General features: G+C 41.5%; 1 protein-coding gene across 11 annotated transcripts; it reads right to left on the bottom strand.

Moving 5' to 3' along the window:
* Positions 1-3,802: 3,802 nt before the first annotated feature.
* ZNF234 (zinc finger protein 234) lies at positions 3,803-26,028 on the bottom strand. 11 transcript variants are annotated; one of them, XM_073795956.1, is made up of 8 exons: positions 25,978-26,028; positions 22,269-25,064; positions 21,622-21,692; positions 20,581-20,665; positions 19,204-19,399; positions 18,339-18,433; positions 14,592-14,718; positions 3,803-9,845 (listed from the first exon to the last, which is right to left on the bottom strand). In XM_073795956.1, exons 6-8 carry the CDS (start codon positions 18,351-18,353, stop codon positions 7,978-7,980), a joined length of 2,010 nt encoding a protein of 669 aa, XP_073652057.1. In that variant the 5' UTR covers positions 18,354-18,433; positions 19,204-19,399; positions 20,581-20,665; positions 21,622-21,692; positions 22,269-25,064; positions 25,978-26,028; the 3' UTR covers positions 3,803-7,977. The 11 variants fall into 11 exon arrangements, with proteins under 11 accessions (XP_073652057.1, XP_073652058.1, XP_073652056.1 ...); XM_073795957.1 differs by having other exon boundaries at positions 19,204-19,335; XM_073795955.1 differs by having other exon boundaries at positions 19,204-20,665.
* Between the last annotated feature and the right edge of the window lie 710 nt (positions 26,029-26,738).

The following is a 26,738-nucleotide window of genomic DNA, read 5'->3' as shown; positions in this document are numbered from 1 at the left end:
GAATCCCTGAGGAGGTCTCAGGCAGTCTTGCCGTTCTACTGTGTCGGCCTCAGAAGAGTGTAGATTCTGTTCATTGAAAGGCATACAAGTTTAGTAGAATTTTGGACGTCTTCAAGAGGCTAAGCGACATAAAGGCATTACCAGCCACAGAGGCTTCCTGGTAAACCCCAAAGAGTTTCACCATTGGAATAAGGGGAGAAGGAAACTGGGCTTTCTTTGGCAGGGACTGAAGCCAAACGCCAGAACACCTCATTCCCTGAAATTGTGTAAAGGTGAACGTGTTTTGTTAGCATCTTACAACCCGTGCAGAAGCAAGTGAAAATCCTTTCTAGAGACAGACATCAACATCCTAGGTCTCAAGTTGTTTCTGTAATTATAAAGTCTGTGACACTGATATTTGACCAAGTGAACTTTAAGGGGGAAAAAAAAGCATTACTTGACATACGGAGGGACACTTCACAGTCATAAAAGTTTCAAGTTATCAGAAACTAATAACTTCAGCTCATATTTTATAAAGCAAAAACTGACAGAACCATGAAGAGAAATATTCAAATTCATGATTGGAACTGGAGACTTTAACACATATATAGAGGGAAATGTTGAGCCTTAAAAGCATATATTAAAGTAGAAAGGAAGTTGAAAATTGATTCAGAAAACATCCATCTCAGGAAGTTAATAAATGAATAATAAAACTGAAGAAGGCAGACGGAAAAGAATAAGATCAGATTAATGAAATACAAAACAAAATAAAGTAGATCTCACACACACCCACAAAACAAAAATTAAACAAAAACCAAAACAAACAAACAAAAAAAACAAAAAAGATCATCCATGGTATAAACAAAGATTTTTCCAAAAATTTCTTCCAAATTCTTTCAGGAAAATATCCTCCAAGAACTATTCCTGACTTAAGCCAACATAGCACACAGGATTTCTTTCCACTACAAGTAAATTGAAATCTTGGATATAGAATGATGAAATATGGTAACATGATTAAAAGTTTTATTTATTCACCTCCTGTTCCCTATGGCACCCTCCACTCCCTTCTCTACCCCGTAAGCTACCATTCTAATTTGTTTGATGTGTTTTCTTTTGGGTGTGTTCTTGTGCAAAATGTGCACTTGTGTATATTTTCAATTTATATAAATAATATTGTGTCATAAAATTCATTCTGGTGTTTATTTCCTTCATTCAGGAGTATATTTTTAAGAGTCACCCATCCATCTAATTTGTTTTGTAGAATTCCATTTTCTGCTCCCACATTTTACCTGTACTCTTCCAAATGCCATGCCAATAACAATAAAATAAACATCTTCTTACATTTCTGTTTATAGACGTATCTGAGAATTTCTTTGGAATACATACCCGAGTGAAATTATTTCATAGCAAATGTGTATACTTTAATAATATAGCCAGATTGACCTCCTGAATGGCTACACCAAGTCCAGATTACCAAGAGTTGCACGTCAGGTTTTTGTGCAACCACTTACCTTCATTTGGACGACTCATCACCCTGTTTTGCTAGTGTATTAAATGTATAGTAGTATCTTTAGTTAAATTTCTCTGATTTCTAATAAGTTTGATCTTTTTTTCAAATGCTTGGTAGCTTCATCTATAAATGTCTACTTAAACCTTTTGCCCCATTTTCTAATGTGGATGCTGTCATTTTCTTCCTCATTTCTATTACATATTCTGATTATTAATACCTTTTCAGTTTTACCAATTACAAGTATCCTTTCCTAATTGGGCACGTGTTTCTAAAATTTTTCTATTGTGTTCTTCATGGAATAGAAATCTTTATAAGATATAAGATAATAAAAAATAATTTCTTAATATCTGTGCTTCTGAAACTCCTCAAATGAAAAAATGTATTTCTACCTTTTAAAAATTAACTTTCTAGACTTACCTTTCACATGTAGGTCCTTTAAATATTTTGGAGTCTATTTATGTACATTTTATTACATGGGATCCACTTTAATTTTTCTCCAAGAGAAATTCTTAAAAATAATGATATTCATGGCTTGAAGATTCAATATTACAAAGATATCAGTAATCCCCAAAATGATCTATAGGCTCAATCAAACCCCAATAAAAATATCAGCATTTTTTCCCTTGGAGATTGATGAGATGTTTATAAATATTATGTCGAAAAGCAAAGAGCTAAAAGAAGAGCTGGGACAATCTGAAAGAAGAACGAAAAGAAAGATATTAGTCACATTAAATCTTACTATAAATCTACAGTATAAGGTAGTCTGGTGTTTGCTCAAGGGCAGACAAGATAATAGACATCAAAATCCATGTTGAAACAGACATTATAACAACGTGTAAAAAGAAAACACTGCAAGGAGTTCCCTGGTGGTCTACTGGTTAGGATTCAGCGCTTTCACTGTGGTGACCCTGGTTCAATCCCTGGTCGGGGAACTGAGATCCTGCAAGCCACGCAGCACGGCCAAAAGAAAAAAGAAAGAAAAGAAAACACTGCAGCAGAGAGGGAAAAGTCTTGTTAATACAGTTGATCCTTGAACTAGGGTTCAAGGGGGTTAGGGGTGCCAACCCTCTGCTAAGTTGAAAATCCAAGTATAACTTATAGTCAGTCCTCTGTACGTACATGGTTTCTCCATAATCGGCAATTCTGCATCTGAGGATTCAACCAACCTTGGATCATGTAGTAGTGCAGTATTGACTATTGAAAAAAATCCTCGTATAAGTGCACTTGTGTAGTTTAAACCCATGTTGTCCAAGGGTCAACTATTGGTTCTCAGTCAGCTGGATATCCATATGGGAAAATATTAATCATTACAGCATAGGATACAAAAATATAAATTCCAGAAGATCTGCAGACTTAAATTTGAAATGTAAACAATGATGCTTTAGGAAAGAAACGTAAGATAACAGCCTTTTTGCCTTGGAGTAGGAAGAATTTCTTAAGACCAAAAAAATCACAAACTGTGAAAGAAAAAATTGAAAAATTGGACTATTTTAAGGTTAAGAAACACTGCAAATCCAAATGCACCACTAATGGGCCAAAAGTGAGAGATATTTTAAAAACATCTATGGAGGGCTTCCCTGGTGGCGCAGTGGTTGAGAGTCCGCCTGCCAATGCAGGGGACACGGGTTCGTGTCCCAGTCCGGGAGGATCCCACATGCCGCGGAGCGGCTGGGCCCGTGAGCCATGGCCGCTGAGCCTGCGCGTCTGGAGCCTGTGCTCCGCAAGGGGAGAGGCCACAACAGTGAGAGGCCCGCATACCGAAAAAAAAAAAAAAAAAAAAAAAAAAAAAATCTATGAAATAAAAGACTCAGATGCATCCCTCATGCCCATGCATTCTTCAAGGGTCAACTGTATGTACCAAAGTTGAACATATACCCTATAACCCTTTGGTTCCACCCACAGAAATATCCCTCAAACAAGTGCACAAGGCACGTTCTAGATTGCTCACATCACCACTAACTGTGATAGCGAAGAATGGGAAAGTACCCAATACCCACCAATAATGGGATTAATAAATAGATTTTGATATGTTTACACACTGCAATAATATCCACCAATGAAAATGAATCAAAGTTATCCACTCCCAACAATATGGATAAATGTCATGGATATACTGTTGAGCAAATGAAGCCAACACAAAATAGTACCTATTACATGACTCCATTTACATAAAGTACAAAATAGGCTAAGTGAATCTACACCATTACAAATTAGTGGCTACCATATGGAAAGGAAGGTTACTAGAAAGAGCCAAAAAGGGATGTTTCTAGGGTTTGGGGTTCGTCCTAGTCCTCCAAGAACTAGATGGCAAAGTGCTGAGAAAGACTTTAATGAACAAATATTTTATTAGGGAAAACATCGGAGAGAAAATGGCAGGGAGCTCTGGAAGGCTGGCAGAACCGAGCTCATAGTGCAAGTCTGACCCTGAGTGAAGATTTGGAAGAAAGATTTGGTAAATCATCCTAGACTGCCTTGTAATCTAAGTAAAATCCTTCAAGGCTGTCAGGGAGTCCTTGAAAAAAGGTCACTGGACAGAGGAATCCTGGTCTCCAAGAAATGGCCTGCCTTAGGATCCCTGCTGTGTTGACTAGGAGCAATCGGGGCAAGACTGGCCTCCATGCGAACGTGGTGACGGATTTAAGAGCAGCAGCTGGGACCTTTGGTCAGTTATGCTCCCTGTGGTCACAATTGTGAAATAGGAGACTCTCAACTTGGATGCTTCCTTGTGATAAGATTTGGTTGTTTATTTCTGTCAGTAATAATACTGAAGCAACGTTGCGTCCTTCTCAGTACATCGTATCCCAGATACCTAAAATGTTGGTTTGTTCTGTTATTGATAATGTTCATCTCTTGGCTAAGGTAGTGTTCACCAAATTTATACCTACTGTATTTCCTGTTGTGATTAATACTACTTTGTGGAGAGATATTTTGGGTTTTGTAGCATCCTGTTCCTCATAAACTTTCAACCAGTAGTTTTATAATTCATTGATTATTCTTGCCAGAACCTATAATTACTAAAATGGTTGTAAATAATGATTTTTACATTACATCATTCCTTCTATATATTTATGGCTTGGCATTCTATTATGAGAGCCCTTCCTTCCCTCCCTTCCTCTTTTTTATTCATATTCTGTATGATAATTATTTATTTTATGTTCAAATTGCTCAGATTTACCCAGTGTGAGTCTCTTCAAGCTGGATCTTTTTACATGTCCCACCACTCTTTCCTACTTTCTGGCACAGCAAATTTTCTCCAAGATCATTCTATACTTTCCTTGCTCCAGTCCTGAAATAGAAACGTGGATATATATGCTTATATACACCACACACACGTGTGTGTTTGTATATCCTCACACTTCCATATCTACTTCTGTAAATACCTAGCACGTGCACTCACTCCCTCTCTCTCTATAGATGGATGGACGGATGGATGGATGGATAGACAGATCTATATAAATAACTTATGGTCAGACTTCCATATGCGTGGTTCCTCTGTATCTGCAATTCTGCAACCATGGGTTCAACCAACCACAGATCATGTAGTACTGTAGTAATTACTATTTTAAAAAAAACCCTGCTGGGCTTCCCTGGTGGCGCAGTGGTTGAGAGTCCGCCTGCCGATGCAGGGGACACGGGTTCGTGCCCAGGTCCGGGAAGATCCCACATGCCGCGGAGCGGCTGGGCCCGTGAGCCATGGCCGCTGAGCCTGCGCGTACGGAGCCTGTGCTCCGCAACGGGAGAGGCCACAACAGTGAGAGGCCCGCGTACCGCAAACAAACAAACAAAACAAAAAACCCCTGCATATAAGTGGACCTGCCCAGTTCAAACCCATATTGTTCAAGGGTCAAGTGTAACTTGCTAAATAAAGCCCTTTATCCAACTATAGTAAAAATACCACCATTGGTCTGAGTATGGAATGGCATCCAAACCTGCTTTGTCCTTACTGGTTCCACATGCAAAGGGTCCTCTGCTATTATGCTCAGTTCTCTCCTCATGCACATCTTTTCAACAAGAGACACTTTTTTTTTTTTTAACCTCCACAATGTAGGTATATCTACTTGTTTCTAGCTCCAGGATTTTCCCTCTCCCTATTACGGAGCTGTAGTTAAAGCACAGCATAAATAATAAAGCTTCAATTGTTGAAACTCATCAATTTTTCTGTGTACGCAAAATAATCTGAGAGTTGTTTTGTTTTTGAAATTGGCTTCCAGAGTTCATACCGTAATTTTGATCTTATATGCCTTATGACAGTATAGAACAATCATATTATGAGGTCTTAACTGCAAGGAATAATTAGTTAGTACTTTTTCAAACTCTATTGTAATAATTTCCTGCTTTGGCAATATTCACTATTCAATGAAAAAAATATAACATGAAGTTATAAAACGGAAAAATACCACAAAATGCTCCTTGCCTAGGAAAACCACTCTGGAAGAGTATCCCTTTACACATGATCTTATGCATGTACACATACATGTGCGCACATGCACACATATACAAACACTAACAAAGATTTATGGTTGATTATACTATGAAGGCTACAATCTGTGATCTCTCAAAGCCCATATTGTGTATCTCCTGCCATTATGGTATCTGTCATAATTTTCTTTTTTTTAATAAAATTATTTATTTTTGGCTGCGTGGGGTCTTCGTTGCTGCGTGCGGGCTTTGCCTAGTTGCAGTGAGTGTGGGCTACTCCTCGTTGCGGTGCGCGGGCCTCTCATTGCAGTGGCTTCTCTTGTTGTGGAGCACAGGCTCTAAGCACATAGGCTTCAGTAGTTGTGGCACAAAGCCCCAGTAGTTGTGGCACACGGGCTTAGTTGCTCCACAGCATGTGGGATCTTCCTGGACCAGGGCTCGAACCCATGTCCCCTGCATTGCCAGGCGAATTCTTAGCCACTGCACCACCAGGGAAGTCCCTGTCATCATTTTAATGGTTTCAGATTAATATAGGAATATATCAAAACTCAAATTCTTACAGCTGTACACTAATTTCCATTAAAAAATTCAGTGACATCATTGAGGTGGTGCTCATTTTTTGATATTTTAATCTCATAATCAATAACTTCCAATTATATGATTTCTAGATCAAAGGGATGTACAATCTAATATATTCTGATATATACTCCTTTCCTGAAACCGTGCTTCACTGCTACCAGTAGGGAAAAGCACATAAATGTTAGTCTTGTCTCAATAATACATTTGATGATTTTATCAAATTCCTACAAGTTTTCTGGGTATTTGCCTCATGGATGTGGGGGAAGAATATGGCATGGCCCCTACCTGAGAAGTTTTGATAGAAGAAATGCTACAATAATTAGAAGGCAAACATTTCAAAGTCTGGATGAAAATTCAGAGACTCAGAAATCAGTAAGTTCAAGGTCAACTAAAAAATTTTTTTTCTAGGGACAAACAATCTTTGTGACACTTTCAAAGTGTTACAGTAAACCCTGCCTTAACATTGACAGACAAAAAAATCAATTGTATACTATGCAGTTACTGTTGTTGTAAAGTTAATCATGTTTTTTCAGTCTGTACCATCAGAAAAAAAAATCACAAGATAGTTCAATTTCTACTGAACACAGTCCTTGGAAACTAGACGGGGCCTCAAAAAACCACCCAACTTGAGAACAGAGGCTGCAGGAGGCAAGGAGCCAGTTGCGATAGGCTAATAGCATATTAATATTGAAGATTGGGGGGCTTCCCTGGTGGTGCAGTGGTTAAGAATCTGCCTGCCAATGCAGGGGACACGGGTTTGAGCCCTGGTCCAGGAAGATCCCACATGCCGCAGAGCAACTCAGCCACATGCCACAACTACTGAAGCCTGCATGCCTAGAGCCCGTGCTCCACAACAAGAGAAGCCACCGCAATGAGAAGCCAAGCACCACAATGAAGAGTAGCTCCTGCTCACTGCAAATAGAGAAAGCCTGTGTGCAGCAATGAAGACCCAACGCAACCAAAAATAAATTAAAAATATATATATTGAAGATTGGTTTTCTGCAGTGGTTTTCAGTATTTCAACAAATGGTCATCTCCTGAATTAATTTTATTTTGCAGGTTTCCTCCTCTGGATACAACTTTCATATATTATACATTTCCCCCTTTTGGTTTATTTAAAACACAAGTACTGAGCACACCTAAAAGCGCTAGTCAACGTTAAGGTTGTGTAGATTCAGCAGCCAAGTCCCTGCCCTCATGGAACGCACATTCTCATGGACATCAATTTTGACTAGCTAATCCTTACACTTTTATTAAAGGCCAGACCAAACTCTTTTCCTTTCTAAGTGTTATCTCCTAAGTGACATCTGATAAATGTCAAAGTTCTGAATGCAGCCCTTACTGCACCACTCAGAAGGGATCTCTGCTGTGTGGTCTGGTGAACACTAGGATCTGTTTAGCTACTGCTTCAACACCAACTAACCTAAAATACTTTCTCTCCTATGAGACCTGACGCTTGCAAGAATTCACGTTGCACTTTTTTGAAAACATCATTTTGTAGAACTTCTTTCCTCTGACAGTTCCTTGATGTTCTTACCACTCTCGCTGCTTTCATAAAATGTATCCCCAGTATGCATTTTGTGATGACTTACAAGATTGGAGCGCCAACTGAAGCTTTTACCACACGTCTCACACTGGTAAGGTTTCTCCCCTGTATGAACTCGCCTGTGATACTGAAGCTGTGAAGACCGACTAAAGACTTTACCACACACATCACATCTGTACGGCTTCTCTCCAGTGTGGACACTCTGATGAAGCTGAAGACTTGAGGCCTGACTGAAGTGCTTCCCACACTCCCCACACTTATATGGTTTCTCTCCTGTGTGGACCCTCTGATGCATGTCGAGGTTCAGGCTCCACTTGAAGCCCTTCCCACACTCCTCACATTTGTATGGCTTTTCTCCAGTGTGGACTTTTTGATGGGCTTGAAGGTGTGAACTCCGACTGAAGCTCTTCCCACACTCTTCACATTTGAATGGTTTTTCTCCACTGTGGACTCTCTGATGGGTCAGAAGATGAGATGCCTGACTAAAAACCTTCCCACATTCCTCACAATTATATGGTTTCTCTCCGGTGTGGATTCTGCAGTGAATTTTAAGATCTGCTCTACGACTAAATCCCTTCCCACACTCTTCACATTTGTATGGTTTCTCACCGGTATGGATCAGCTGGTGGATCTGAAGTCGTGAACTCTGATTGAAGCCCTGCCCACACTCCTCACACTTGTAAGGTTTCTCTATGCTGTGGGCCTTCTGATGGATTTTAAGATATGAACTCTGACGGAAGCCTTTCCCACATACCTCACATTTATAGGGTTTCTCTCCTGTGTGGATGACCAGATGAACTTGATAATGGATTTTCATCCTGAAGTGCTTCCCACACTCACTGCATCTGTATGGTTTCTCTCCTGTGTGGACTCCCTGATGGGCTTGAAAACTTGAACTGTAAATGAAGCCCTTACCACACACTTTACAGACATACGGTTTCTCTCCCGTGTGGATTCTCCGATGGGCCTGAAATTGTGAAGGCTGAATGAAGCACTTACCGCACTCCTCACATTTATAAGGTTTCTCTCCTGTGTGGACCCTCTGATGGATATGAAGATTTGAGCTACAAGTGAAACACTTCCCACACTCATCACATTTGTATGGCTTCTCTCCAGTGTGGACCATACAATGACTGTTAAGGGCTGATCTACGGCGGAAGTTCTTACCACATATATCACATTTGAACGGTTTCTCCCCAGTGTGGATTCTCTGATGTTCCTGAAGATGTGAAGCATGAATGAAGGCCCTTCCACATTGGTCACAATTATAAGGTTTCTCTCCCATATGTAATTTACAATGAACAGTAAGTGTTGACCTACGACTGAAGCCTTTCCCACACTGCTCACATCTGAATGGCTTCTCTACAGTGTGGACTTTCTGATGAGCTTGCAGCTGTGAGCTCTGACTGAACTCCTTGCCACACTCATCACACTTATAGCGCTTCTCTCCCGAGTGAACTCTCTGATGAATGCGAAGTGCTGAGCTGTAACAGAAGCTTTTTCCACACTCAACACATGTATGAGACTTCTCTCCTGGGTGTATTTGTTGATGAAGATCAAAGTTGGAGACATCACTGAAAGATCTTGTACATTCATTACACTGATAAGGTTTCTGGCCTGTGTGAGTTTCAGAGAATCCTGCCCCAACCTGGCCAGATGAGTCACCATGTTGGTGGAATTCAGAACTTTTTATCATGGAGTCTTGACACCTGGTGAAGTCACTTGCAATGTGTTGCCAGATCTGCCAGGAGGAAAGCTCTTCATGTGGTCCTGCTTCTGAAACAGTCTCCATCTCACTTTGGATCTTTCCTTCTGCAAAGACATAAAGTTCAGAGATGTGGACAACTGAAGGCTCTGCTCAGTGCTGTCAAGATTTCACATTTAGGAGACAGTGTGAGACTTGAATGAATCCAGAGAATGTTCAGTTCGCCTCTTCCATTGTATGTCATGGGCTCTGGTTTGCGTGCCAAAGGAAACCAAGAGGTGGTCCAGCTGGCTCCTATCCACTAAGCATAACAAAACCCACTGGTGCAAATTTCCTATGTGAGGCGCAAGTTAGACATCAAAACCTTAACTTAAAAAATTGATAACTAGATTCAAATTGTTCACCTATGGCCATTTCTACTGAATTTCAAAGGCGGCCTAGAATCTTGGTTAGTAAACTATATAGTTAATAAATGATGTAGATAAAAAAGTTATATAGATAACAAAATATGAATCAACTAGAACTTTAAGGAAAAGCAATAACTTTTCCATAAACAAAATTTGGAAGCAACCAAGATGTCCTTTGGTAGGTGAATGGATAAATAAATTGTGGTACCTCCACACTGTGGAATATTATTCAGTGCTAAGATGAAATGTGCTATCAAGCCAGGAAAAGAAGTGGAGGAAACGTAAATGCATATTATTAAATAAGAAGAAAGAAAGAAGCCAATCTGAAAAGCCTACATACTGTATGGTTCCAACTATTTGATGTTCTGGAAAAGGCAAAAGTATGGAGACAGTAAAAAGGTCAGTGGCTGCCAAGGGTTAGGGGGAAGGAGGGATGAATAAGCAAAGCAGAGAAGATTTTTAGGCAGTGGAAATACTCTGTATGATATTAATAATGGTGGCTACATGGCGTTATACATTTGTCCAAATCCATAAAATGTACAACACCAAGAATTAACCCTAATGTAAAGTATAGTCTCTGGATGATAACGATGTGTCAGTGTAGGCTCATCAGTTGTATCTGGTAGGACATGTCAATGATGCTAAAGCCTGTGAGTGTCGGGAGGGCAAGGGATATATGAGATATCTCTGCACCTACCTCTCAATTTTGCTGTGAGCCTAAAACTGCTCTGAAAACAAAACAAAACAGGCTTTTTTTTTTTTTTTGCTGTGGGATCTCAGTTCTCCAACCAGGGATCGAACCCAGGCCCTCAGCAGTGAAAGCACAGAGTCCTAACCCCTGGAGCGCCAGGGAATCCTCATATACAAAAAAAAAGAAGAAGAAGGAGAAGAAGAAGGAAAAAATACTTGTGAAGAAATTTTGACAAGTTTCAAAGGAGAAATTCACTCCCCTCCCTTTAAGGTGCCTCCTCTTTGATCCAGTAGGCATATGATAAACAGCCTCTCTACAACTCTGCCTTGGGTCACTTTATTGGAAAGTTACTTTAGCGTTGAGGTGATTGGAATGCTTAGAATGACTTGCAGGTTTGGCAGCAAATATATAATCACACACCGACTAAAACACAGTGAAAGCAGAGGACAGAACTTCAGCTCCTACTGGCAGGTTTTCTCCATTAGGACAAAAAGGAAACCAAGTTGAACAGATAACATACACTGTCCTAAATCTGATATTAATTCAGACCTCTAAGAAAAAAAGTAAAAAAGTGGAAGGTAATCTTTTACTCAGAGACAGATATTGAGAAAGGGAAAAGGTGAGGTCACAGTATAAACTCTGAAAGCTAATCCTAAAACGGGAGTTAAATTCTGCCAGGAAGTCTTCTCAGACAGACACCTGGGTGACTTCTCATGTCTTTTAGGCCTCTGTTCAATGTCAACCCACCACCGAGGCCTCTTTACCACCTAATGTAAAATAACCAATCCTGCCCTCACTCAGTCTACCTGTGGCAAGGTCCATCCTCCTTGAATCTGTTTATGTTCTACACAGCACTTTTCCCCACATGACTCACTAAATCATTTGTTGTTTAATATGTCTCTTTCCCACTGCAATGCATCAAAGTGGGAAGCATTTCACACTTTGTACATGGAACACATTTTTACACATTCCTACTTTATAATCACTGTCCAGAATCATGCCTGGAGTACAGTGAGTACCCTACAAATGCATGTTGAATGAATAAATGAATCTCGGTTTGACTTTTTTATGAGCGCTTAAGCCAAGTCCTACAAGGAAAACATCTTTTCCAAGTAAGTTATTTGAAATATCAAAGGGACAGAGAACTCAGTTTTGCTGGAAAGCTGAAAAGCTGTCCCAGAGACCAGGGTACACCAAGCATGCTGTTAATAAAGAAAATCAAAGGTGGCAAAAATCCCTTGGGGTGAAAAGAAAGCAAGAGGGCCCATCACTAGTTCCTTCTGAATCTTTTGGACTATCTCTTTGAAAACAGAATGTGGGGGACTTCCCTGGTGGTGTAGTGGTTAAGAATCCGCCTGCCATTGCAGGGGACATGGGTTTGAGCCCTGGTCCGGGAAGATCCCACATGCCGTGGAGCAACTAAGCCCGTGTGCCACAACTACTGAGCCTGCGCTCTAGAGCCCGTGAGCTACAGATGCTGAGCCCACATGCCACAACTACTGAAGCTCACGAGCCTAGAGCCTGTGCTCCTCAACAAGAGAAGCCACGGCAATGAGAAACCTGCGCACTGCAACAAAGAGTAGCCCCCGTTCGCCGCAACTAGAGAAAGCCCATGTGCAGCAACGAAGACCCAACTCAGCCAAAAATAAATAAATAAAAGACATAAATTTGTAAAAAAAGAAATTAGCACAACACTGTAAATCAACTATACTTCAATTAAAAAAGAAAGTAATTGAAACAGAAAATAATTGGAAAAATAAAATAAATAAAAATGAAATTAAAAAACGAATAAGAAAAAAAATAAAAGTAATCGGATAGACATTCATCAAAAGACAAAAATGTTCTGCAACCTCCTTCATTCACTCTGGTTTGCACATGACTAACAGTTATCTCCATGACCCTCGGAGACACGGGGGTCTCCTGTTCCATCCATCAACACGCTCACTAAGTCAACAAATATTTACAGACACCTGCCACATACCAGGATGCTCTGGGTACTGAGGACAGAGCACTAAACAGGACAGACAAAACTCCTCACTCCTGTGGATCACACTTCAGTGCAGAGAGAGAAGTGATAAGCAAGCAAACCAAAGTCTGTGAGACACAATAAAAGGCAGAACAAGCAGAGTACAGGGAGGATGGGATTTTAGACAGGGTGGTCAGAGGAGGCCTTTCGCGTGCTGTTAGAACGGAGCGGAGACCTGAAGGCAGTAAGGGAGGAACAGGAGGATCTGAGGTAAAAGGAAGAGAGAGAGCAAGGTGAGGGCTAAGAGGCAGAAGTCCCGGCAGTGGGCAGAGTAACTGTCCCCCAAGGAACTCATGTCCTGATTTTTGGAACCTAAGATATGTTAGGTTATGTGGCAGAGGGGAATTAAGGTTGCAGATGGGGTTGAAGTTGCTGATCAGCTGACTTTAAAAGGGAAGATGATCCTCTACTATGGGGTGGGCGTGGGGTCTCAATGCAGTCAAAAGGGCCCTTCAAAGAGGAAGTGGGATGCAGAAGAAGAGCGGGAGAGGGGCGTGCAAATACACAGCAAGGGGCAGAGAGAAGCGATGTCACTGGCTGTGAAGATGGAGGCAGGCGGCCACAGGCTAAGAGATTTGGGTGACCACTAGCAGCTGGAAAGGCAGGTTCTCCCCTAGAGCCCCCAAGGAGAAACGCAATGGTGCCAACACCTTGATTTCAGCCCTGTGAGAACCACGGTACAGCTCTGACCTCTGGAAGTGTAAGATGATCAACATGCGTTGTGTTAAGCCATGAAGTTTGTGGTGATTTATTAGGGCAGCCACGGGCAATACAGCGTCCCGGGCAGGTCTGAGAACACTGCGGAGGCCGGCAGGGGTGGGAGGGATGGAGCGAGAGAGGAGGGCAGAGGAGAGGAATTGGAGAGGCAGCAGGGGCCCATGAGTGGACCCTGGAGGACTCCAGAAGCCACTTGAAGAGGTTTTAACTTTGAGAAAAATAAGCCATAAAAGGTTTGGAATAGAGGAATGGCAATCTTTCCTAAGCATCACTTTTGGCTGTGACGGGGAGAACAGACTATAGGAGGGGAAGGGTAGGAGCAGGGCAACCAGTACAAAGGCGTGTGAAAGAAGGGGTCTGGCAGTTTGGACCAGATGACAGCAAAGGATTGGAGAAAAGTAAAAACACATAGAAGAGCCTCCCCAAGGACTCTTATCTGCCTGGTTCTTAGCTGATGTCCCTTCTCTTTGGGTTGCTGCCTTCACCACCCAAAGCCTTTTTTCCTTTTCTAAGTGGAATATATCATGTTTGAAGGGGTGACACCCTGTGAACATGCAGAGTCACATACTTAAAATGAACACACTAAAGGTACAATTTACTGGAAATTTAGACTCCTGAATTAAATGTTGATCAATGAATCAAAACCAGTGTATTCAAAAAAAAACAAAAAACATGACCTATTTGAAGAAATACCAGTATTTCAAGACCCAGACACATATGCGTAATAAATATTACAGAAACCGATTTATTGCCAATGTCTGTCTTCATTAAATCTCCTCCCATCTGTTCTTACATCACTCACGCAATTGGCAAGAGTTTTTGCTGCAACATATTCCATTCTTCCCAACAAGTATTTTTCTACCTTATTTGATTTCGTTAAAAAATTGTTGGTACAAAAGTGAGGTCTCCAAATGCAGGTGACCGTTTCAAGACCCCCAAAGCCTTCAACACCTAAGGACACAAAGCCAAACCGGGGAGCTGACATTAAGTTAGAGAGGGTGCCTGTCCTCACCTACTGAGACCAGGTTCCGGAAGTTCTCCAGCATCACTTCCTGGTACAGCTTCCTCTGGGTGGAGTCCAGCAGCCCCAGCTCTTCCTCCGTGAAGGTCACAGCCACATCCTTGAAGGTCACCACCTCCTACGACACCAAACACATGTAGCCTCAATCTTACAACCAATGGCCACTTGAAAAGGGACAGTTGGGGCTTCCCTGGTAGCACAGTGGTTAAGACTCCATGCTCCCAATGCAGGGGGCCCGGGTTCAATCCCTGGCCCGGGAACTAGATCCCACATGCATGCCATAACTAAGAGTTTGCATGCCACAACTAAGGAGCCGGTGAGCCACAGCTAAGGAGCCTGCCTGCCACAACTAAGACCCAATGCAACCAAATAAATAAATAAATATTTTAAAAACAAAAAAGAAAGACAGAAAAAGGACAGTGCTGAAAAGGTGGAGAGGATGGGAGGGAAGTGAGCCCAGATTCTGAGGGACTTCAGTCAAATCTGTAGACTTCCCAGACCTTCTGCTTTCATCCTGCCAATGTCACACACTGATTTTCCTCAGCCTCACTGAAAGTGTGGCAGTGACAACCGTCCTTGTATTTATTTTGCGCCCTCATTGGGTCTACTTACCAGTAAGCCTCCCAAAACCCTAAATATATGTCCTGGACTACATGCATTTTACTTTTTGTTGAATATTGCCAACTGTCCCGAGAAGAATTTTGCAATTTAGTCCAAACATATTTGACAGCAATGGCCTTCTTCCTCTCACACACACGAACCCTGTTGTGATAGAAAAGCTACCACTTTTCTTTATTGTCTGCCAAGCTAACAAGCTTTTGGTAACCTGTGTGGGACATCGATGTAGTTCACCCTATGTAACCTCAAGGTACAATTTTTTTTTTTTTTTTGAGAAAAAGCTTTATGGCGAGGTCAACCAACAAGGAGACAGGAAGCAAGGCTCTCAAGTCTGTTTCCTCGCTCCAGGGTCTGGGGCAAAATTTAAGGGGTCAGGGGAATTTCAAACTTGGAAGCTGACTGGCTAGACTTGAATTAGAGTGCATATAAGTTACTCATGCTGCTAGAAGCCAGATTTTCCCATTGAAGGACTTCTTGCTTGGTAAAGGGCTCTGGCAGCAATATTTCTATTCTCTGAGTTCCACAGACTGAAGAGTCTTGGTTCCAGGATCTTCCTAGAGACATGGGTTCCCATCTTGCACACACTACATCTCTTAATTGCAGCATTCAGTGTCACGCTCTGGATCCAACATGCCTTGGCATGATTCCCAAAGGTCTGCGTGGCCCTTACCCTTACTAGCTGCGTGACTTTGGACAAGCTTGCCTATGTGCCTGAGTTTCCTCTCTGTATAATGGTCCTTACATGACAGAGTTCTTTCAAGGATTAAACAAGGGAATATCTATGGCATTTGGAAGAGTATGTGGCACAGAATAAGTGCCTGATAAACATTTGCTATTACTTTTATTATTCCTTCATATTATAACACCTATTTCATCCCATTTCGTGGCTGTGTATTATTCCAGAGAACTGATTATCTACATTTACCTGTTCTAAATAAAGCATATTTAATTTTACATATTTTTTTCTTTATAATCCACCCTGCAAAGAACATCATTTTTATAGACCTTATTTCCCTCATTATTTAAAAATACTTGCAGGAATTCTCTGGTGGTGCAGTGGTTAAGAGTCTACCTGCCAATGCAGGGGACACAAGTTCGATCCCTGGTCCGGGAAGATCCCACATGCCACGAAGCAACTAAGCCCGTGCGCCACAACTACTGAGCCTGCGCTCTAGAGCCCGTGAGCCACAACTACTGAAGCCCGTGTGCCTAGAGCCTGTGCTCCGCAGCAAGAGAAGCCACTGCAATGAGAAGCCCGCACACCGCAATAAAGAGTAGCCCCCACTCACCACAACTAGAGAAAGCTTGCACGCAGCAACGAAGACCCAACGTGGCCAAAAATAAATAAATAAATAATTGCAAAGGAAAATTAAAATGTCAAAATAGGCATATTTAAAATTATATTTTTAATTATATATTAAAATTATAAAATTATATAATGGCAGATTTTCTTCCCAATTTCTTTTCCTACTTCCCTAATCTTTGAAGAGAGTACAAGTACCCTGAATCTCCATATATTGGCCAAGAGCAGGTTATAAATTTTCCCACGGTTTTTGTAATCTGATTTGGAAGAACAATTTGCTTTAGTATTCCCACTTATCTGATTATAAATTAATACTAATACCTTTCCAGGTGTTTATTAACCATCTGTATCTGTCCTCTTTAACATACCTGTTCATGTCCTCATTCATATTCCGCTATATTTTTTCCTTTGTCCTATGTATAAGGTTCTTTATTCTGGATTTTGTCTTTTTTTGGAATCCGTTTGGTAAATACTTTTGCCCCAGGTTGCTATTTTTTCTGGTAATACCATGTAAGGTATCTTTTGCCACAGAGGAATTTAAAGATTTTATACAACGACTGTGCTAACTTGGTGTGCCTGGAGCGCTGAGCATCTCAGAGTACCTGCGGCGGCACTCAGGTAGAGGAGAGATGCAGAAAGAGAAGAGATGCAACCCAAGAAAGGGGTCGGGGAGGAGCAGCGCCACCTACTGACTGTGGAAATCATCACTCAAAAGGCCCTCCAGACAACAACACTACAAGACACAGGTCTCAAATGAACTCTTTCTTTCTTCTTGTTTATCTTTCACTTAAGCAGACTGCTTAGCATTCCAGACCCTTGGTTTCCTGTGTCAACGTGAGCAGGTGTCTCATATTTCAAGTGTTTAAGAAGAAAATGAGACAAAATCTCCTCACGCAGCTGCTCTAGAGAGTAAATGCAGAAACAGAAGTCAAGTTACTGGCAAATCTAGTATCACTGGACATTTTAAGCTAAGGTTACATACTACTTTAGTCAAACTGGTTAATACATAAAAGAACAAAAAAGGACCAGTAAATAAAATATACACAAGCCATGACTCAGGCCTGGGGAAGTCAGAATCCAGCTCTTCCTGTGTGAAAACCTCCAAATATGTTTGTGCAAAGCAAGTTAGGGCTGCGCCATGCTTGTATTTGGATATTCTACCTAGAAAACAGCCAACATGACACATATCAAATGTACTCTTTCTATACTGAGCTCACGGTACAGTAAGGAGAAAAAACTGAGACTGTTTTCAGAACTGATTTTGGGGAGGGAAGTTTTAATGTAGGAAAGCTGTCACTGCAGGGTTGCTTAGAACAGTCAAATTCCTAAACCATCTAAACGGCTACAGGTGGGAAGCAGTTATAAATAAAAGGGTACCAAAAAAAATAAAATAAAAACGCACATCAATTCAATGACAAATATGTTGTATCCATTAAAAAAATGAACGTTATCTAGTATTAAAGGAAATAAGTTACAATTTAAAATTAAATGTACATCATAAATACAAAAGAGTTATGAATGCACATGAGAAAAAGAGTAAGAGAAAATAAAAACAGTTTGTTTGTCAGGAGGGAAGTAGTGAAGTGACAGAGCTGTTCATTTCTAGTCATTTTTCTACTCTATAAAATAAATAATAATAACACAAAATAAACAATAAAAACAAATGCAATGAACACTCAAAAGGGACAACTTAAGAGCTGGGAGGAGAACAGGCCCTCCCATGTCTCTTGTTCTGCTTGAGTCATCCCAAGACAAACGTGCAACAGTCTGAGTAATGAGATGGAACTTTAAAAGTGAGAAAGGCGGGCCCTACTCACCTTGAACATGGTCATGTTTCCTCCTGTGTCTGGGGATGGGCACAGTCCTGAGTTACACAGATCCTGGGAGGTCAGAATTGCACCTGGCAGAGTGTCTGGGAAGGCAGAAAAAAGACATGAAAGAGTCACCTGGGTCGCCGCTCACCCATGCAGATGCTTCTTGTGAATGAGCATATGAATGTTCACAGCAGCATTATTCATAATAACCTAAATTTGGAAACACCCAAAATATTGGCCTATGCATGAAAGAACAGACAAATTGTGGCATATCCATACAATGGAATATTATGCACCAATGAAAAGGAATGAAGTCTTGATTATGCTACAACATGGATGAACCCTTGCAAATGTGTGGGAAAGCAAAAGAAGACTGACACAAAAGTCTACATATTGTATTGTATGATTCCATTTATATGAAATGTCCAGAATAGGCAAATCTATGGAGACAGAAAGTAGGTTAGTGGTAGCCTGGGTATCTGGGGAGAGAATGGGGGTTAACTAAGGAATCCAACTGGGGAAATGAAAATGTTCCAAATTATTATGGCAATGGTTGCACCACTCAGCAAAGTTACTAAAAAATCATTGATTTGTACATCTCAAGTGGGTGAATTCTATGATATGTACAATATACCTCAAGCTGGTAAAAATAAATGTTTATTAATCTACATGTCATTTAGAATACTAATTTATGGATCCTGAGTCCATACTAATATTTATATTTAAATGAATAAATAAATAAGTGGGAGAGAAGAAGCTTCTCTTTATAGTAGAATGCCCACTAATAAATGTATCTCCCCATAATAAAACTTTCTTAATTCCAAAAAACAAGAGTAACTTTACAATGGAGAAATCTGACAGACATTACCTTAGCCTAGTAAACAAAGTTGAGTTTACCAATACAGGGACAAACTGATATCCTTTGGCTCCTGTTATGTTGCGGTGACGAGGACACTTCACCACTTCTGTGGAATCCCTGCCAACAATGCGTAATCTGAAGCTAAACATGGAATATATCAGATGAAACTCAAATGGTCCTCCAAAATAACTTGCCTCTATACTCCCTAAAAGCATCAAGAACAAAAAAGACAAAGGCTGTGGAATCATTCCATGTCAAAGAAGAACATTATGAAAAGTATGAAAAAAATTTTGTAAAATGTTTATAAACAAATATACACCTTAAGGCAAGGCATAAAATTGGAATTTTTTTTTAATGATCAAGTGCATGAGCTTTATTATTGCTTTTTAAATTGAGGTATAATTGGGTTATAATATTAATTTCAGGTGTACGACATAATCATTCTAGTTTTGTATATGTTGTGAAATAATTACCACAATAAATCTAGTCAACATACATCACCATACATAATTACAAATTTATGTATTGTGTGTGATGAGAAATTTTAGGATCTACTCTTCTAGAAACTTTCAAATGAGCAATACAGTATTATTAACTAGAGTCATAATGATGTACATTATATTTCCATGATTTATTTACTCTATACTTGCAAGTTTGAACCTTTTAACCACTTTCATCCATTTCACCCACCCCCGCCACACCCTGTCTCTGGCAACCACCAATCTGTTCTCTGTATCTGTGAGCTGGGTATAAAATTGGACTTTAAACTGAGGGGAAAACCAGTTATGAAGACTTCCAATGAAAAACAGAACAAAATACAGGACGTGGATTATATAACAGTATGTTACCTAATATGCTATCTGGCATTATCTACTGTTACCTATTAACTATGATTAGAAATAACTTAATAGATATCTAATATATAAACACTATTCTCTAGTATAATATCTAGTATAGGGGCTTCCCTGGTGGCGCAGTGGTTTAAGAATCCGCCTGCCAACACAGGGGACACGGGTTTGAGCCCTGGTCCGGGAAGATCCCATATGCCATGGAGCAACTTAGCCCGTGTGCTACAACTACTGAGCTTGCACTCTAGAGCCTGCGAGCTACAACTACTGAACCCGCGTGATGCAACTACTGAAGCCGCGTGCCTAGAGCCCATGCTCTGCAACAAGAGAAGCCACCGCAGTGAGAAGCCCGCGCACTGCAACAAAGAGTAGCCCCCGCTTGATGCAACTAAAGAAAGCCCACGTGCAGCAACAAAGACCCAACGCAGCCAAAAATAAATAAATTAATTAATTAAAAATATATTTAGTATAATAGTCTAATATTACCAAGTATGTGATGCTAAAATCCTATAGTCAGCCTTTCCTAAATCCCTCTTACCAAGACACCTCCTGATTACTCATGGTATGTGGGCTTCCTTCATGCAGAAAGCTAAGATGAGCTGTCACTGAATATAGGTACATTCCTGATGGAGGAACAGAGTAGATAGGCAAAATGTAAACAATTGGTGGATTTAGGTAACAAGTATAGGAGAGTTCCTTATACTACTTTTGCAACTTTGCTATAGGTTTAAAATTATATAAAAATAAAACTTTCTTAAAAATCAGGAAACAGTCACAGGAATAACAATAATAATGAAAATAGTAAGACTGATCATTAAATTACATGGAAGTTCATTAGTTTATTCTTTCTTGTCAGTGTTTGGAAATCTCCATACTTAAAACACATAAGGGAAAAATCACTGAGAAAGGTAGGATAAAATAAAATCTGTAAAATGTTTATAAACAAATACACAAAAAGAATCACTAAACAGAAATGCATTAGAAGCTTAACTGTTGCTATCTTTACACCCTGGATTAATAAGTAATTAAACAATTTTTTTCTCTCAAATTTCTTTAATTTCTGTATGTTCCACAATGATACAGTTCTATGAGAATAAGAAATATTATTTGTAACAAGTGAAACAAAATAGTTGATGATATTTTGAAAAACTCATAGAAAAGTCCAAGCCCATTTTATTTGATGTTAAGGTCCCTCACAATCAAGTTCTGATTAAACTGCTTGATTCCACGTAGTTCCTAAAGCTTAAGGAGAATTACATCCAAAAGATTATGAACGCAAGCTCTGGACTCAGACTGCCTGAATTCCAACCCCACCTCAGCCTCTTACTTGGTGGGTGACTATGGGCAAATAACTTTCAGCTCCCTGGGTCTCAATCTCATTTTTCAAAATAGGAAAAGAGCAATATTTCTTCACGGAGCCATGGTGTGACATAATGTATTTATTTGTGTAAAGCCCTCATCACTTAAGTTAACAGTTAAGGATTAATTACTCTCAATACTCATGTCCAATTACACATCCTACACATTCTCTGACTGATGTGAAGATCATTGTAAAACAAAACTGTCAAGTCCCACTCACGTGGAGCTTTGCTATCATGTAGCTCAGGGTCACTCCCTCTACCTCCGTGTGGTCCTTTTTGAGAAATCACGCTGGAGAAAGAAAGAATGCTATGAAGTGTCACGATTGAGTCCCCGTCCCCATAAAAGTTAAAGCTTCCCCTCCCTCCGAGCAATCTAGAAGCAATCCCGAGCAATCCGGAACCTTCCCCTCCAAAAGAGTCAGAAGGGGTCCGGGATTATCCAGCGTCACGCAGAGATAGAGAGAAAGGCAAGTGTCATTGAAGCTGGATTTCTGACCCTAACCCGGGGACCTGACTGCTCCTCGAGAAATTAACACCAAGGAGAGATCATCATCACTACGTGCCAGGAACTTAAGATTTCTATTTGTACCACCTTTTTCAATTCCCAAAACAATTCTTCTAGGAAGGTCCTAACATTTTAAAGAAAAGCAACGGGAGGCACAGGGAGATTAACTCCCCACGCGAGGAAATGGAAGCGCGCGTGGAAGGTGTAGGGAGGCGGACTGGGCGAGGTGACAGCCGCGGAAATTCCCAATCCAGGGGATACGCGAGCGTAGCCAGTCCCCTCTTGGGGTTTCGAGAACGCCCCAAATGCACAGAGGCTCCGCCGAGGGGCACGTACACGGCCGCCCTCGCCCCTCCGCACCTGCATTCTCCGCCGAGGATTCTTTTCCCCTAAATCGATTGCCAGGTGGTTGCGCGTCCCAAGCGGAGACACAGGAAGCTCGCAAGGGCCAGCAAGACGCGGAACACACGCACGGGCCCACAGAAAACACACCGGCAATCCGCCCACTCCGGGAACGGAAGTGCCTACGAGTCCACCGGCCTTCCGGACTACACTTCCCAGAATTCGTCAGATCCGCCTTCCTGAGCGGAAGTGCGAGCGACTACACAGTGCCTGGACTACATCTCCCAGAATGCCGAGGAAAACAGTCCAGAGGCTCACTTTCCAGGAAGACTACGGTTCCCAAAATGCCAGAGAGAAAAGATTCCCGCCAAGTCCCAACTTCCGGGGTGGTAAGGCGGATTCCTACACTGAGAGTCTGCATTACGTTTCCGAGTCCTCCAGCGAAAATGTTCCATAAACACGACTTTCTGAAGTCGAAATGCCTGCAATTATGGCAGGAGTATTGTTGGAAAGGGAACAAGTGAGGAGATGCAATCTTCAAGAAATTAACAGGGTGGGGGACTTCCTTGGCCGTCCAGTGGCTAGGACTGGACGTTCCCACTCCAGGGCCTTGAGAAGGGTTTGATCCCTGGTTGGGAACTAAGATCCCGCATGCCGCAGGGCGCAGCCAAAATTTTTTTTTAAATAAAAAAGAAAGAAGTTAAGGGGGGATGACTGTTTAGGGAACACTAGGTGATTGAAAGTAGTTTGATTTGAATATAATCTGACAATATGAGGCTAAAACTGAGAGGTCAAAGAATAGGCGAGGTAGAATGATTTGGGAGGAACCAGGAGGATCGAAGAAGGTACCAGACCCTGTGGTACCACTGGTTTTTCAGGAAAAATAACTTGAGAGGGCCAAAGTGGAAGCTTGTCCTCATGGAAAAGTGCTCTTCCCTCATTTAAACTTTTCATTGAAGTTATGATCCCTACTTTGGAGGTGAAAACACCAAATTTCAGAGACGTTAAGAAACTGTCTGCTATCTCAAAGCAAGCATAATGAAGGCTGAAGAGCTTGGCATTGGAGTCATTCTGACTCCCAAAGCCAAAATGCTAGAGCACTGGGGAGGATTCTATTGATGGAGGATGTTTTGTACTGAGTTTTTTCCTTTATATTTTCTGGTTAACCAGAATTTAAAAACACATATGTTGGGACTTCCGTGGTGGCGCACTGGTTAAGAATCCGCCTGCCAGTGCAGGGGACACAGGTCCGAGCCCTGGTCCCGGAAGATCCCACATGCTACGGAGCAACTAAGCCCGTGCGCCACAACTACTGAAGCCGGTGCGCCTAGAGCCTGTGCTCCACGACAAGAGAAGCCACCGCAATGAGGAGCTTGTGCACCAAAATGAAGAGTAGCCCCCGCTCATTGCAACTAGAGAAAGCCCGCGCACAGCAACAAAGACCCAACACAGCCAAAGATAAATAAAATAAATTTTAAAAAAATAAAAATAAAAACACATATGTTATTGGAAGCCAATTAAAAATTGTATAAAGCAAAATGGGGGAGGGGGGATGCACCTAGATTCCTTCCCCTTGAAGATAACCAGATTTTTTTTCTCTCTGTAAACATGTCAACACATATGCCTATCAACATACATCTTTGTTTTTTTAAATGAAATCTTGTGTTCTGTATCTATTTTTCTAAACTCAATATAAGCTAGTCATTTTCTAATGTCAGCCATTGAAAATCTAACTCCTTCCAAAAGATGGCTGTATAATGGTGTGTTGAATGTAATGAGAATTAAAAACAAAATACTCCTGACATCTGAAAGCTGACATGGCACTCACAGGCCAATAGTATTCTCCTTTGGGACATAAATCACAGACTACCATCCTCAAATGAGGTTTCTCTGAGACCACGGTAAAGTGAGACAAAAGAAGACCCCTTCGTAATTTTTAGACAGACAAAAACAAGGTCACTGTGCCACCCACACAATGACAAACATCCTCCTCTTGGCTAAAAGAGTGATGCTATTTCTTTACCACTTAGAGCTTTATCTTTGTTCTAGTCTGCTCTCCCCAAATATAACATTTATTGAGATACTAAATCTTAAAATTGCTTCTGCTTTCTGGCAGCATCCAATCCGGAGTGAACCCTGCGTCTTAGGCCCTCTCCCAAAACACTTAAATGAAGCCCAAATCCTGTAATAGATTTTTTTCCTGACACCCTCTTACCGTCGTGGCACCTCATGGTTCCCCAAGGTGGGTGTAATCTCTCACCGCAATGAATAAACCCGATTTATCAAACCACTGCTGTGTTCCTGGATGAATTAAATAAGCATTTTGGCACAATCCCTGATGAGTACTAGATTTGCCATTATATAGGAAGCTGCAATGAACACGGTTTTATGTTGTTCTGGGAAAGATACTCAGGTAGAGGAGAGATGCAGGAAGATGCCACAGGAAGGGAGTTATTTATCCTTATCTTTGAGATGGATAGTCTTTACCTCAATGGTTAAAGCAGATGTGCTGTGTGTGTGTGACAGGCCATGAGTCAGGCTGCTTTTGCTCACACAAAGTTCAGGCCGAACCATGTATAAGCTAAAATGACTGCCCCATACCTCGATATGTGAACATTTTCTCCATCAAGACTTTTATTCATACCATCCCATTTAATTCTCAAACCACCGTATTAGGAAGGTACTGTTAAAAAAGAAAGAACAGGCCCGGTACTTCCCTGGTGGTCCAGTGGTTAAGACTCCGTGCTTCCAGTGCAGGGGGCAAGGGTTTGATGTCTGGTGGGGGGAACTAAGATCCCGCATGCCCGGAGGCGGCTAAAAAAAAAAAAAAGGCCCAAAATGGAGTCATTTGCTACACCCCGCTCCATGACAGCAAACCAAGACTTAACTGCAGTTTCCACCTTACATAGAAATATAATGTTAATCAACCAGGCTGGTATTTTCTGGCCAGCACTAACGAGGTAATCTATTACAAAGCCCATTTCCATCCCCCAGAGAAGAGGCAATCTTCACGATAAAGCCCTTGTCATTCCATTCCCCACAAAAAGAGATCTTGACCTAAAAATAATCCTTTCTTTTCTTTTACTAATAATTCCTTTGCCCTACTTTTCTGCCTAAAACAAAACAAACTTTCCATTTTGTACAACCCTTATATTTACTAGATGGGATGCTGCTCAATTCACCAACTGTTGCATAAAGCCAATTAAATCTTCAAATTTACACAGCTGAATTTTGTTTGATTTTGCCTTTTTTGTTTTGTTTTTGGCCCCGTCATGTGGCTTCTGGGAGCTTACCTCGCCCACCAGGGGTTGAACCCGGCCCTCGGCAGTGAAAGCTCGGAGTCCTAACCACTGGACCTTCGGAATATTCCCTGAATTTTGTTTTTTAAGAGTAGTAATGTCATCCCAATTTTACAAGAAACCATCAGAGACAGAAATTTAAGTAATTCATCCAATGTTCTACTGCAGGAAATGACAGAGCAGGGTATTAGGTGCACGGCCTAGGGGATGGGTCCTCAAGGCGAGAGCCCTAGTGCTCCTCCAACCAGGCCAGGAACGATCCCATCGGCCGCACCAAACGCAGAGGACTCCGCCCAAAGGAACAACCGCCCACGCCCCAGCCCTCAAACCATTGCTCTCTGAAGCTGCTCTTTCCCGCAAATTGATGGCTGGGTTGGACAGGTTCCCAGGGAAATTCCCACGGGTCGCAAAACGAGGAAGCAACTCACCAGCGCGAGGGAAGAGAGGGAGACTACCTGACCGCCCAGAGCGGCAGGGCCTGAAACCCCGCCCCCAGGCTGCGCTGGGGATACACTTCCCACAATTCCCCTAGCGGCGCCTGTGCGGAAGCGTCTGAGTCTCTACGGAACTTGTAAACTACACTTCCCAGAAAGCCAGAGGAGAACACAGCCCGAGTTCCCACCCTCTTCCGCCGGAAGTACTTGAGCCACTTCGGAGCTTTTGGACTACAGTTCACACAAATCCCTTGGGGACAAAGTTCGTATTGCCGAGTTCCTGGGCAGTAAGGTGGTTTCTACTGGGGCTAGTGTTACCTTAACCTGAATCCGTGAGCGAAAACTATTGTATGTTGTTTAAACTGCTGTTCGTTTTGTCTCTGTTAGAACAGCAAACCTAGATAATATCATTGGAAAGTTTAGTTCAAACTCCATTGGTGAACTTCAGATCCTCTGAAGAATGCACAAGATGAAGGCTCAAAAAGCTGCGCATTTGGAGATCTACATAGCAGAACTGTTGATAAAATATTTTAATTTAAAACTGTATTACAAGGAGTTCCTTGGTGGGCTAGTGGTTAGAATTCTGTCCTTTCACTGCTGTGGCTGGGGTTCAATCCCTGGTCGAGGAACAGAGATCCCGCAAGCCATGCGGCGTGGCAAAAACAAAACAAAACAGAAAAACTGTATTACAACCTTCACGGGCCCAAGAGAGGTAGAGTAATTTGATTGATTCTTTATTGTGTCTCCTACATGAG

This window comes from Tursiops truncatus, chromosome 19 (assembly GCF_011762595.2).
Source record: "Tursiops truncatus isolate mTurTru1 chromosome 19, mTurTru1.mat.Y, whole genome shotgun sequence".
In the NCBI taxonomy this organism is placed as follows: Eukaryota; Metazoa; Chordata; class Mammalia; order Artiodactyla; family Delphinidae; genus Tursiops; species Tursiops truncatus.
Note: the sequence above shows the minus strand (reverse complement) of the source record. Positions and strands in the feature narration are given on the sequence as shown.

What these genes read in the sequence shown, in the direction of transcription:
- ZNF234 (XM_073795955.1), bottom strand. An exon ending in CCGGAACCTGGTCTCAGTAG is followed by an intron (nt 9,846 to 14,591) that starts GTGAGGACAGGC and finishes ATGTCTTTGCAG; the next exon opens with AAGGAAAGATCCAAAGTGAG.